Source organism: Medicago sativa, chromosome 5 (assembly GCF_051527215.1).
Source record: "Medicago sativa cultivar Bolivia chromosome 5, Bolivia_mono, whole genome shotgun sequence".
NCBI lineage: Eukaryota > Viridiplantae > Streptophyta > Magnoliopsida > Fabales > Fabaceae > Medicago > Medicago sativa.
Window position 1 is genome coordinate 32511808 of NC_140753.1, and position 13328 is coordinate 32525135.

A 13328-nucleotide genomic window follows, 5' to 3' on the forward strand; every position below is an offset into this window, starting at 1 on the left:
AACATAAAAAATTTATTGAATCAGATCCACCCTCCAATAATGATGTATCTGCCCTAAAGTTGGATACAAATTTGTTTAAGGTCATTGCAGATCTTGTTCCATATGTGGCAACGCAAAACTCACATCCAGTGAATTTTATTGTATCAAGTCTGTCAATTTAAGAAAAGAAACTTGCATTTTGTAATTTACTAGTAACATTGCAAGTTCAGGCCAAGGGTTCACCATGTTTAACACAGTTTGTTTTTATCTCCACATCATAGAACACAGATGCTAATCATGGCCACAAAATGATCATTTTAGTATTGACTTATGATATGGGGTTGTCACTTCTTTGCTTAAATTTGATTCTCCATAGACTTAAAAGTAACGGAAATCTGATTATTAGGATGCCTTTTGATAAAATGACCCCCTGGACTGATCAGCAGTTGCGTTGCATATGACAAAAATCTGTGAACTGATAAGTTACAAAATGTTGGGATCATAATCTGTGAATCAAATACATGGGAAATATGAAATAACTATGAGACATAAATTTTAAAAAATAAAAAATGGCATGCTGATGATTTATGAGATGTAATGTCGACTTTATTCTCATTCTGCATGTCCTTCAACTCAATGTACTTCATGCTTCTTTGCTATTGCAGTGTCAGCATTGCGGTGTTCTATATATGACAACGGAGCAGCTGTGAGACATAGTAAAAAACAGTAATAGTATTGTTGCGTGAAGCCAAATACATAGGCTAGAAGGTAGCTGGGCACAGCAACAAAAACAAACCAGTACTGAAACCATCATAGCCAGACAATTAACTGTCCAAATTTCACAGAACTTTTTTTCTCCGAATTGCATCGCAAAGCATAATAGCATCTAGATTATCTTTGACATTATGCACTCGAACGATATTAGCCCCACCCAACACACCGGCAGTAACAGCAGCAATGGTAGCAGGATCCCTCTCAACTGCAGAAGGGCGAGAACAAATATCACCTAAAAATCTCTTTCTTGAAGGTCCAATTAGTATAGGAGCATGAGAGATGGCCAAACTTCTTTTTGAAATCTCTTGTCTAATATCAGGTATTCCTGTGAGGACCTCTAAATTGTCTTCAGTTTTCTTTGAGAATCCAATTCCAGGGTCCATAATAATCCTCCATGCCGGGATTCCCGACATTTCTGCCTCTCTAACCTGCGCGTATAATTCTGAGGATATATCCTTGCAAACATTATCATATTTCAGGTTTTCATCATTCTGCATTGTACAAGGATCACCCCTCATGTGCATTGCAACATAAGGAACATCAAGATCTGCCATGACCTTAAACATATTTGAATCTAACTTCCCAGCAGATACATCGTTTATAAGATGAGCCCCTCTGCGCACTGCTTCTGATGCAACTTCAGAGTAGAAAGTATCCACCGATATGAGTTTTCCTTCTGCCTCAGGTATTGACATTACAGCTTCCAGGACAGGGATTAATCTACCTAACTCTTCTTCGACAGAGATTCTCGATGCCATCGGCCGAGTAGACTGAGCACCGATATCAATTATATCAGCACCCTCTGATATCATCAACCGAGCCTGCGAAACAGCAGACTTCACAGACTGGAAATTTCCCCCATCACTAAAACTATCCGGAGTCAAATTAAGAATCCCCATGACCAATGTTCTTCGCGACCAATCAAGCAAGACATTTGCAACAGGCATTACTCTATACATACCTTCCTCTCCAATAAGGGATTCTCCACCTAATTTTTCCCATGATGCATTTAGTCCACCGGAATGGCCTGAAAATGAATGCCAGCTAGCAACTGTATCATTATCAATAGCTGTTCCCAGTAAATCCATCAAAGGGGCCATGACAAAAGGTCGTTCCCAAATTCTTTCATGAGGTACTGTGAGAATATCAGATCTGACTTTAAATTTACCATAGAATAAAATGTCCAAGTCCATTGGCCTTGGACCATACCTTATACCGTCAGTACGGCCCATGTCCTTCTCAATTCTTTTGAGTGCAGACAATAATTCATGTGGCCCGAGTTTAGTAACAGCTCTTACTGCTGAGTTGAGGAAGCGAGGTTGGTCAGTAACATACGCTGGTGCTGTCTCATACAGACTCGCATGTCTTGTAATGTTTATGCCTGACTTTCTCATCAATTTCAAGGCTTCCTTGAAGTTTTGTAGTCTATCGCCAACATTACTTCCCAAAGCAATCACTACTTCCTCATCTCGAGTGTGAAGTTCAACAGAGGAGTTTGGAGCTGTGTGAAGAGATGACAATCCGAGTACTGCAAGGAAAAATAAAATATAAAATAATGTTTGTAAATAATAGGCTTTGATTGGGTATGCCAAAACTGATGAACTCTGATAATCTTCTTTCTAGATTGATTATATCCTTTTATTATGAAACTTGGCAATACAAAAAACCAGTTTATGTAACGTCTGTGGATTAGAAAGCTAAAAGAACTTATTTCTTAATCGCATAACTATAGAAGTATTGTAGGAAAACCAAGAAAAGAAACCACTCTCTCCATATCTCCACCCGTGAGTATCGGTAGATGACAATGTTTGGGTTTAAGAACCTTTAAACAAAGAGAAAAAAATATTCACTAACCAAGGCCAGCTCTAAAAACAATGCCCTAAAAATGTGTAGTTAATAAATTTTCTTAAAAAATAGTATCATCATCTTATTACGACTCTCTCTTAAATAATATTATTTTATTCACCTCTTTAGTTATAATAATTCAATAACTAACTTTACATTTCAAAAAGTTCAAAAAATAACCTTCAAATCAAACTTTACAGTTTACAATGACTTTGATCCCTAAATCTCATTCTTGCATGGAGAGAGATTGACAGTTTCGGAATGGCTTGTAGATGTAATGTTATTATACAAGTTTGAAGATGGTGAATGGTGGTAGAAGCTGCAGCCAGCATGCTTCACAAATTATAATTTCTAGCCGAAAATGAACGAAAAAGGCTAGAGTGGAGTGGAATGCTGATTTTATTTTACAGAAAAGGTAAAAAGGTGAGTGGCTTTGGGATGTTGGTTTTATTTTACAGAAAAGTGAATAGAAATGGCCATAAATTACTCAAGCATGGGTTTAAATGGTTTTTTGAGCGTTGGATACAGCCTGGTCTGCTTGCTGGGTTAGATCCACGTGTTGAAAATTTGAACAAAAGTGAATATTTCTGTTTAGTAATCGAAGATTTATTAAACTAGAGTTAAGTGTATGCGCCTTTCTCTCTGTTTACTACTCTGTTCTCATCTTTTTGGTTTCCTGTAAGTCATACATATTTCATACGAACCAAATCTCAAGCCAATTCTACATCTCCCAAACCCCTTATATTGATAACTCCACATACACATATTTGGTTTTGCCTATGAGCAACACTATGCCACCACCACATCACTCAACACAGATTCACATAGCATTGAAAAGAAACAAACTTCAATCCAGTCTCTCTTGCTTTCCCATATCTATATGGTTTTAATTTTGTATACATCGACGGTCTAAAACTTTTTTACACATGCATCCAATCAAATTATCTCATGATGCCACTTTCTAAGGTTGATTCCTATAAAAAAAAAAACTCTGGAAATAGTATAATTTGATTGGACGCATGTTTTTGTTTTTTTTTTTTTGCACCGTCAGTGCATAGAAATTAATCTCTTCCTATATTAGATTATAGAAATTTCAGGGTTGTACACAAAATAGCAGCTTCCTTAGGTACAATCAGTTTACATTACCTTTAAGGTAGTTTCTTGCAGCACAGAGCTGACTCCTGCGCGCGCTCAGGTACTTAAGTATACTCATCTGAGAAAGGCTTCCCGAATTGTATCGAAGCCAATATCCTAAAACTCTTGAGCTGGTACAAACTGAAATTTTATCCATTAGTCACAAGAGAAAAGAGTCAGAAAGAATTCACATTATACCAGAAAATCAAATTTCTATTGAAATTTCATGCAATAGCAATCAAAAACAATAAGGCATTTTATTCCAATTTAGTGAATCTCACAAAAAAATAATAGTGAATTGCATAAGAAAAGATTGGGATATTTGTAATATGATATAACACCAAAAAGAAAATGAAAACAGATTCAGAAGCCTTTGAGGCATATTATCAAACACATGGCATGATAAGAAGTAAAAAGAAATGGCCATAACTTACTGAATTGATGATTATTTTATGAATCTTGAGTTGGCTTGGAAGAGGAATGCACAGAGAAAAAACGTTCCAAAGCACCTATGCAAGAACACTTTTTCGTTTGTTTTATAGTAGGGGATGTCCTCGAACGCATGTAAACCATAAAATATAACAAGGTTTTTTGAGTAAGTTAAACAACAAGAAAGTTAAATGAAAAAATAATAATTAAATGATTAGACTTTTTTTTTTTGTGGCCGGGGCTCGAACCCGGACCTTACATATTTTATGTATTATCTATTAACTGAGCTAAACAACTCACAAGAACATTAAATGATTAATTGGACTAGTTCACTTGTATGAATTTTTTTTTTTAAAGAAACTCTAGATGATTAATTGGATTTTGAAGTTCGCCCGCATCTTTGAACTTATTTATTATTCACTGAAAAATAAATAATTACAATAAAATAACAATTATTATTAAAAAAAAATTGACAGAAATTACTATTAATTTTTTGTATTTTACTGAAGACCCTTATCTCTTTTAAAAACCCCTTGTCGTTTTGGTCTTTGTTTGTTAAACCCTTCACCACTTTCTCTCTCCAAAACAAATCTTCTTCTGTTCAAAACCTTAGCTAGTAATGTTAAGTGTGATGCCTAAAGAGAACACTAACCTCTCTTTGTAACTCAACTTCTTTTCCAATGTCGTCTCTTTCCCTTGCTCACTTTCTTCCACTTCCCAGGTACCCTTTATCTGTAGTCTTAAAAAAAGTAACAAAAACACTCTTCTTTTTCTTTCTTTTTTTCTTATCCAATTTTGATTTTTAATCAAATGGGTATCATGAAAAGTTTTCAAAATTTGTATAAAAATATAATTCTTCTATAAAGGTTACTTTTTTAATTCAATTTTGAAGTGAGTATGTTGGGTTTCAGTTCAAGTTTTGGAATTGAATGTTAGTGTATAATTCTTGTGCTGGTTGAATGTGGATGTGTAACTCTTGTCTTTGCAATTGTGCAGGTGTAACTTGACTTGGTCTTATTGCTATGCTTCTATGAACGTAGTTCAACTTGGGGGTCTCAAAATTCAGTGTAAATCTGGTCATGTTGCAATGGCTAGGAAGAAAGCTTCACTAGGATCTGTTGAAGAAGAGCCTAGTGAAAATGAACCTGTGGTGGAAAAAAAAGCAACTAAGGCATCTAAACCTAAGAAGGTGTCGGCAAAGACTACGAAGAAAAAATCGAAAGCCGAGTCTCCAGAAGGGACAATTGATTTGTTGGTAAATGTAGATAGTGCTTCTATTGTAGAAGGCCCATCTCCCTCTGATGATGGTTCTAAGAAGAAAACACGGAAGACTCGAAAAAAAGGTAATCTAATCTCTTTATCTGTCTCAATGCTAAGAATTTTATGTGTGTTTTTGTTTTGTTTATATGTGTTAGTTAAACGTTGATATGGTTTATAGATGCATCTAGTTCTGCTGCTTTGGAAGAAGAGAAAGAAGTTAAGGAAGTGAAAAAAGTTACAAGGCGAAGGAAACCTAAAGAGGAGAATAAAGAAGAGAATATAATTTTAGAGGATAAAGGTGGTGGTGAAGCCGAAATCGGTGACATAGATGAACCTTCCTTTACTGAAAATGTGGAGGATGAGACTGACGATGGTTTGGATCTGGAAAAATATGACGGAGAAGACATAAGCGATACCTACGGTTGGCCTCCTCTTGTTTGTTGCTTTGGAGCTGCACAACATGCTTTTGTGCCTTCAGGTAGGCCTGCCAATAGGCTTATAGATCATGAACTCCACGAAAGAATGAAGGATGCCCTCTGGAGCCCTGAGAAATTTGTTAGGGCTCCTGGGGGTTGTGCCGGTAGTGTTGCCATTGCTCTTGCTAGTCTAGGTGGCAAGGTTGCTTTTATGGGAAAACTTGCAGATGATGAATATGGTCAAGCGATGCTGTATTATATGAACGCAAATAATGTTCAAACCCGATCGGTCAGCATTGATAGTAAAAGGGCTACAGGTGTCTCACTGATGAAGATTGGTAAAAGGAAACTTAAGCTGAGTTGTGTAAAACCCTGTGCTGAAGATTGTTTGACAAAGTCAGAGATAAATATTGACGTGTTGAAAGAGGTACGGAACTAGAAACTCATCGAAGAAAAATATTTTTAAAAGAAGTAAATTAGCATTCTCTGTTGATTATATGTTCTAGTCTCATCATTGGTGATATAGCAGCATTATGGAACTTGAAATTGATGTGCTTTTCTACACTTGATAGAACTGTTTTTTTTGTTCTATACTACCTCTGTCCGTATTTGTAAGCCCTTTCATCATCATTCTAACAAATATGCAATTTCATCATCTTTCTATTGTAATTGTTATATATTACCTCCATCTCTATTCATAAGCTCCTTTCATCATTTTCACATATATATTAAAAAAATAGGTATTGTATCTAATATGTCCATTCTGTGTATGTTACTAAAATAACCTTTTGTATACAAATGTGTCTAACCCTAATTTATCATCTCATATATAAATTAGTAGTATTATAATAAGGGGTATATTTGGAATAAAGTAATAAATGTATCTATTAATTTGAAATGGGCTTATGTTTAGAAATCAATTTTTTTGTTCTAAGATGTGCTTATAATTAGGGGCAGAAGTAGTATTTTACAACGATGTTGTCTATTGCAATGGTGTGTCGTTGATTACATTATTAGTTGCAAACATGCATACATTTAAGCAAAAAGGTAGAAACATGAATGATTTTGTAGATGGTTTCATTCTTTTTGAACCAACTATCCCAAAACTAAGCTATTTAGTGAAAACACTTCAATCGTTGTAGTATCATGCCCTTTCACACAATAATCATTTGGTCTTGACTATCGACAGAGCAAAGACGACTAGATGTACCCTATTTTTTTCTTGAAATCTATCATTTGTTTAGAAACGTGGCGACAATAAGGATTGAACCCTAGGACAACTTGGACATAGAAGCTTTGGTTGCAAGCCATAAACCAAAAAGTAATGCTGTTGGTTGAAAGCTCATGAATGGTTTTATACTTAACAGTTAACATATAAGGCATGTTTGTTTGATTGTATGTCAGATTCTCGGTATAATGTATGCTTCTACTTAGTTTTCTGTTTTGTTTTAGCTGCTTGGGAGTTTAGATTGTTACCAAATGTTATTGAGTCTATTAAGAACACATCTCATGCAGGCAAAAATGTTCTATTTCAACACACATTCCCTCCTTGATCGTCACATGAGATCCACGACATTGCGAGCTATCAAGATTGCAAAGCATTTTGGAGCGGTTGTTTTCTACGATGTAAACCTTCCTATGCCACTATGGCACTCTCAGGAAGAAACTAAGACGTTCGTTCAGCAAGTGTGGAATCTTGCAGACATCATTGAAGTCACTAAGCAAGAACTAGAGTTCCTATGCGGAATAACACCATCTGAAGAATTTGACACCAAAAACAATGCCAGGTCAAAGTTTGTCCATTACGAACCTGAAGTAGTTGCACCACTATGGCATGAAAATCTTAAGGTTTTGTTTGTGACTAATGGAACTTCCAAGATACATTACTACACCACAGAGCTCGATGGTGCTGTTAGCGGGATGGAGGATGCCCCAATTACCCCTTTCACTTGTGACATGTCAGCATCTGGAGACGGCATTGTTGCAGGTACGCTATATTGAAAATACATTTTCATCTTTTTCACCAATCCATTTGAAAAACATAAAGGAAACCCTTGTTAAATAATGTTGAAATCATGTCTCCCACTATTATGAGAAGAATCATTTAATATGTGATGGCGTGACTCCTTATGAAGCAATTCAACAAAGTACTGGAGATTTATTCTATAATTTCATAAATTTTTGCTATCTTATTTTCTGGAAAATCAGCCGATTGGACTTTGTTGGCAAGGAGCTGAATTTGATAGTATTATATATAATAAGCTCTAAGTTGTGTTTCCTTTCATAGTAATTTTAGGAGACAATATCACGATTGAATCGGCTTAATGAATGCCATAACAAGGAGCCAACACTCAGGACTTATATTACTTGTATCTTTAAAGAGTTGTATATAAAAATTTCTAGCAGTAATTCACTTGAGTTTAATTTGTGTTTTCTGATGAAACATCTCTCTAAAGCTAGGTCACACTTATGAGTTCTCTTATTAACTTTTCAGCTATCATGCGAATGTTGACAGTTCAACCTGATTTGATAACTGATAAAGGATACCTAGAGCATAGCATCAAGTATGCAATTGATTGTGGGGTAATAGATCAATGGATACTTGGTCGAGTACGCGGCTTTCCTCCACAGGAAGATACGGAGGACATTACTCCTGACCCTTATGGCATAAAATCGATTACAGAAACAGAGTATCGGACGATATTAGAGCCAGTTAGTTGAACCAGGTGATACACCAAGTAACACATCAGTTTTGTAGCTTACATTTCTCACATTGTATAGAAGAAAACTGTGTTTCATTTATTGATTTGCTTTTTAATGTGTTTTCAATTGATAGAGGTTATATTGCCTTAGATTTAGTTCTTAGGTTTTTGTATCTCTCTTTTGGTTGTACCAATTTGTTATACACATTTTATCCCTTGAAATTTCAATTGTTATGATTCACGGGTTTTTTCAATAAAAATGGAAAAAAGAAAACTTTAGATGGCGTTCGCCCGGACTTGAACCACATTTTATCCCTTGAAATTTCAATTGTTATGATTCACAGGTTTATTCAATAAAAATAGAAAACTTTAGATGGTGTCGCCCGGACAGAAAAACGAAAACTTTAGATGGCATCGCCCGGACTTGAACCAGAGACCTTCAGTGTGTTAGACTGACGTGATAACCAACTACACCACAACACCTACCTTGTCAATATAATTTAAACTCAATTTCACTAACTTCGAAGTTTATGTCCATTCATCATATGCCAGTCAAATTTCGTTTAAGAGTTCACGAAGGCAATGGAAATTTCCCTTTTGTAGAGATGTTAGATCCCATGAGCCTGAAGAGATTAAAAAATTTCTTGCAAAGTCAGTTGCTTGGGCTATATCTGTGAAGTTGGGTCTCCATTGCCTTAGCAAGCTCCCAAGGATTTTTTTGAAGATTTTTGCTCTACACCCAGCACAAATCACTCGCGCCCTGCAACCGTTCCGAAAATACCCCTGCGCTAGTTAACTAGCGCAAGTGTAAAAAAGTGTAAAAAAAAAACGGGACTTAAATTTTACACTTGCGTAACTTAAGTCACGCCGCGTGAGTTAACTCACGCAAAACACTTACGTGAGTTAACTCACGCAGAAATTAATACTTACGTGAGTTAACTCACGCAGTTATTGTTCTTCACAGTAACCATCATCTTCTTCCCTCATATCTTCTTTATCTTCTTCATTAACATCTTCATCACTTTCATTATGTATAATCTGCTATGATACTATTCGCTTGCACACGTAAGCTAACATAGTCTCCATTCTTTAAATACTGTTGTGCATCCTCAAGATATCTAAGAGCACCACCACCTCCGGTCCCAAACAAACTCAAACAAGACTCATAATGGGCTTTTGCCTCGGGATCACCACCACTTTGAGAAATTAGTTTCCTTAGCAGATTAATTGTGTTGTTCAACTCAGTATGTGCCACATCAATAGTGTATTGAGCAATGGTAACAAGATCTGCACCATGCTTTGATTTGAGGAGAGTTAAGCAAAACGAAGATGTTAATGAAGAAGATAAAGAAGATATGAGGGAAGAAGATGAAGAAAAACAAATAAAACAAGATGAAGAAGATGATGGTTACTATGTGAATATGCAAAACCTGCGTGAGTTAACTCACGTAATTATTAATTTCTGCGTGAGTTAACTCACGTAAGTGTTAATTTCTGCGTGAGTTAACTCACGCGGCGTGACTTAAGTCACGTAAGTGTAAAATTTAAGTCCCTTTTTTTTACATTTTTTTACACTTGCGCTAGTTAACTAGCGCATGGGTATTTTCGGAATGGTTGCAGGGCGCGAGTGATTTGTACTGGGTGTAGAGCAAAATTCTTTTTTGAAAGTGTTCGTTCATTGTTGTTGTAGGTTTTTCTCAAAGATCCCACACTATATACTTCATCTGTCTTAATTATATGTCATTTTAATAAAACATGTTTTTCTAATTTATATGTCATCATTTTATAGTAGAACTAAAAAATTAATGTTTATTCTCTATTATGTCATTAACTATTTATTACTCTATCATTTTTTAATTCTTTTAATTTATTTTCCCATACCATTAATAACACAATTTTGTAAAGTGACTCATAGTTTATCTTCTCCATTAATTACATTTTATTATTTGTGTGAAACTATCAAAAGTGACATATGAATGAATTCTATCAAAAAAAATCTCATGTCTCAGTTAACAATCTCACCATTGAACTTATTTGCTCTCATTTTTTATATTAAAAATCAATCCCACATTTTTTTATTTAACGGTGAGATTGTTAACAAATGTGAGATAAAAAAATTGAGATGGTCTATTCTCTTATTATCTATTTATATCTATCTATCTATCTATATTATATTGTCTTCTAAACTTTAACTAATCTTTTTTTGAAAAGGACAAACTAGTTCACCGAAATTGGCACTAGAAAAATCAAATCAAAGATCTTAAAATAAGCATACTTTAAGGTCTCAAGTCAGCACAGTCAGACCAACCTAACTTAAATTAACCTTAAGCTTGTATTGTGCACACGTAGAGATCTATTCATGTTTGGGGGGTTAGTGTGCACTAACATTTCAAACTTGTTCAAATCTATACTAGCATGTAGTATGTGATTTAATACTTCATTATAATTGTAATGTTTCTTTGCTTTTCAAAATACGCAAAGTAATAATAATTGTTTAGTAGAACCAACCAATGTCATGAGTGAATTGTTTGTAATTTTTAAATGTGTGAGGCGTTATTTTAAATTTTTATAGTCTTTATATACATTAAATTACAAAAATAAACTTAAAATGTGTCTTTTATATATGATTCATTTTGTTCTTTAAATGCGTATCTAGTTGTTAATTTGACTCTCAAATATTTTTGGCTATAAAATTTGATCGATAAAATTACTAATAAGGGATATATATATTTGAGGATATGTTAGTAATTTTGTTAAATTTAGATATTATAGTGTCAATACTTCACATATTTAGAGACCAAAATAATTATTTACTCTCTCCGTTTTAAAATGAGTGTCGTTTTAGGTGTTTACACACATATTAAGAAATGCAATGATTAAAAGAAAAAGAATGGTTATTTTACCAAATGATTAAAAGAAAAAGAATGGTTATTTTACCAAATTATCCTTATTAACTATTGGTTAGTTTTAAAAGTAATACTTTGGAAGTAGTGTGCAGAGTATTAATTGGAGGGTACAATTGAAAAGAAAAAGTTATTATTGCATTGGAAACTGAAAGCGACATTCATTTTGAAACAATTTTTTTTTTGCTAAAGCGACACTAATTTTGAAACGGATGGAGTATTATATTTTTTGAACTCTACATACAGTAATAATTGAAAGAGATATATAGTGTCCTCACTATTCAAAGTTTTTACAAAAAATCCTCCACGCCTTTTCTTAAAAATTTGACACCTTTCATATTTTAATTCTTTCAAATTCATGAGTTATTTATAACCTCCACTATATAAATTTAATGTCTGATGGTACTAACTCCTAAAAAAATACCAATAAAAAAGGTTTCCATATATAAAACAATTCTATAATATAACATTCTTTTGCTTTTTGGTTTTTCATTAACCAAACTGTTCATTATCATTCTTTTCAATATAAAAAATTTGTAAAAGTTAATATTTTATATTTATTTTAATCAACATTTATTTATTATAATTTATTTTAATCTACATTTATTTATTATAAAACGGTCGATGTATGTAAGCTTTAATTAAAAAATTATATTTACTAGCGAAAAGACGGGCACTCACGTGCATATCTTTCCGCTTTTTTATTGCACTAACATTTTTTTTTGTGGTGTTATTGCACTAACGAAAAATTATGAACTGTTTTTTTTTATGAAATTTTGATTTTGATTAAAAGTAAAAATATAAATGTTTTTTCTTTGAAATTATAACAAATCAAACCAACCATGATTATCTATTTCAATGACACCAACAATATAACAAAAAAAAAATACAATCTTGTCAAAAAACAAAAAAATATAATCTAAATTCTTATTTTTTTAATGACACCAACAACAATCATTATTATAGAAAAAGTTGTTTAAGAATATAATTGAGATAATGAAAAAGTAAATATATGTATATATACTCATCTAGTTTGTTACATTTTTTATTTTAATATTTGAATTTACTCTTATCTATTTGTTATATGTAATATTTGTATTGAAAGTTGAAGGTAATTTTGGAAAGAAAAAAAGTCAACCTAAAAAGTAAAAAAAAAAATGATATTTTCTTTATATCTTCTAGCTATATTGTATTTTAAAGTTGAACTAACTTATTCTTGCATTGTGCCTATGTAGCACCTCCAAAAAAAACCTATCACCCTTTATCAACTATTTAATAAATATAATATAAGTTTTTATCTTTTAACACCAATTATATAAGATTGTGTTGGAACATTAGTTGAATTTGAGTGAATGTTGGAAGAATAAACACATATCCCTTATGAAAGAACTAGTTTTGGTACGAATATATATATACACACACGCACGCGCGTTGTCGTCTGTCCGACTATGCTTAGGTCATAAAAAAATTATCACCTGAAAATGTTAAATTAATTTTTTGTTAATTTAATCATTATTCGAAAGCACTTTATTAACGAATAAGTTTCGTTACAATCTGATCCAACGGATTATGGATATATCCACTCGGCTGAGAATCGATCCGCAAATTGCTTAAAGATTAAGCTCCGCAAGTTAACTTAATCATTAAGTCACTCCAGATTTGTTAAGAACTCTCCCTGTAAAAGGAGAGTTCGCCTCACTTATTCTTTACATCAAAAAATACAATTGATGCTTCTTGTACTTTTTCTCTCTTCTCCCTCTTTCGATTTGTGTTGACTCCCTCTTTCGACTTGTATTGACGAGTTCTTCTTCTTTTCTTCTACTTCTTCTGTCATTTGCTAATATCTTCTTCGGTGGTGATTTCTTCTTTTTTAAAAGGTACTCCCT

General features: G+C 33.5%; 2 protein-coding genes and 1 non-coding gene across 3 annotated transcripts; 1 reads left to right on the forward strand and 2 right to left on the reverse strand.

Moving 5' to 3' along the window:
- Positions 1–391: 391 nt before the first annotated feature.
- LOC146921843 (Dihydropterin pyrophosphokinase / Dihydropteroate synthase) lies at positions 392–4239 on the reverse strand. Its single transcript, XM_085715098.1, has 3 exons — positions 4167–4239; positions 3745–3873; positions 392–2281 (listed from the first exon to the last, which is right to left on the reverse strand). Exons 2-3 carry the CDS (start codon positions 3809–3811, stop codon positions 819–821), a joined length of 1530 nt encoding a protein of 509 aa, XP_085571224.1. The 5' UTR covers positions 3812–3873; positions 4167–4239; the 3' UTR covers positions 392–818.
- A 476-nt stretch (positions 4240–4715) lies between these two features.
- Positions 4716–8813, forward strand: FLN2 (fructokinase-like protein). Its single transcript, XM_085715097.1, has 5 exons — positions 4716–4882; positions 5158–5504; positions 5600–6264; positions 7353–7824; positions 8332–8813. Exons 1-5 carry the CDS (start codon positions 4842–4844, stop codon positions 8556–8558), a joined length of 1752 nt encoding a protein of 583 aa, XP_085571223.1. The 5' UTR covers positions 4716–4841; the 3' UTR covers positions 8559–8813.
- Positions 8814–8948: 135 nt separating this feature from the next.
- On the reverse strand, positions 8949–9022 carry TRNAV-AAC (transfer RNA valine (anticodon AAC)). The gene has a single exon. It is a non-coding gene; the product is annotated as a tRNA-Val (tRNA).
- Between the last annotated feature and the right edge of the window lie 4306 nt (positions 9023–13328).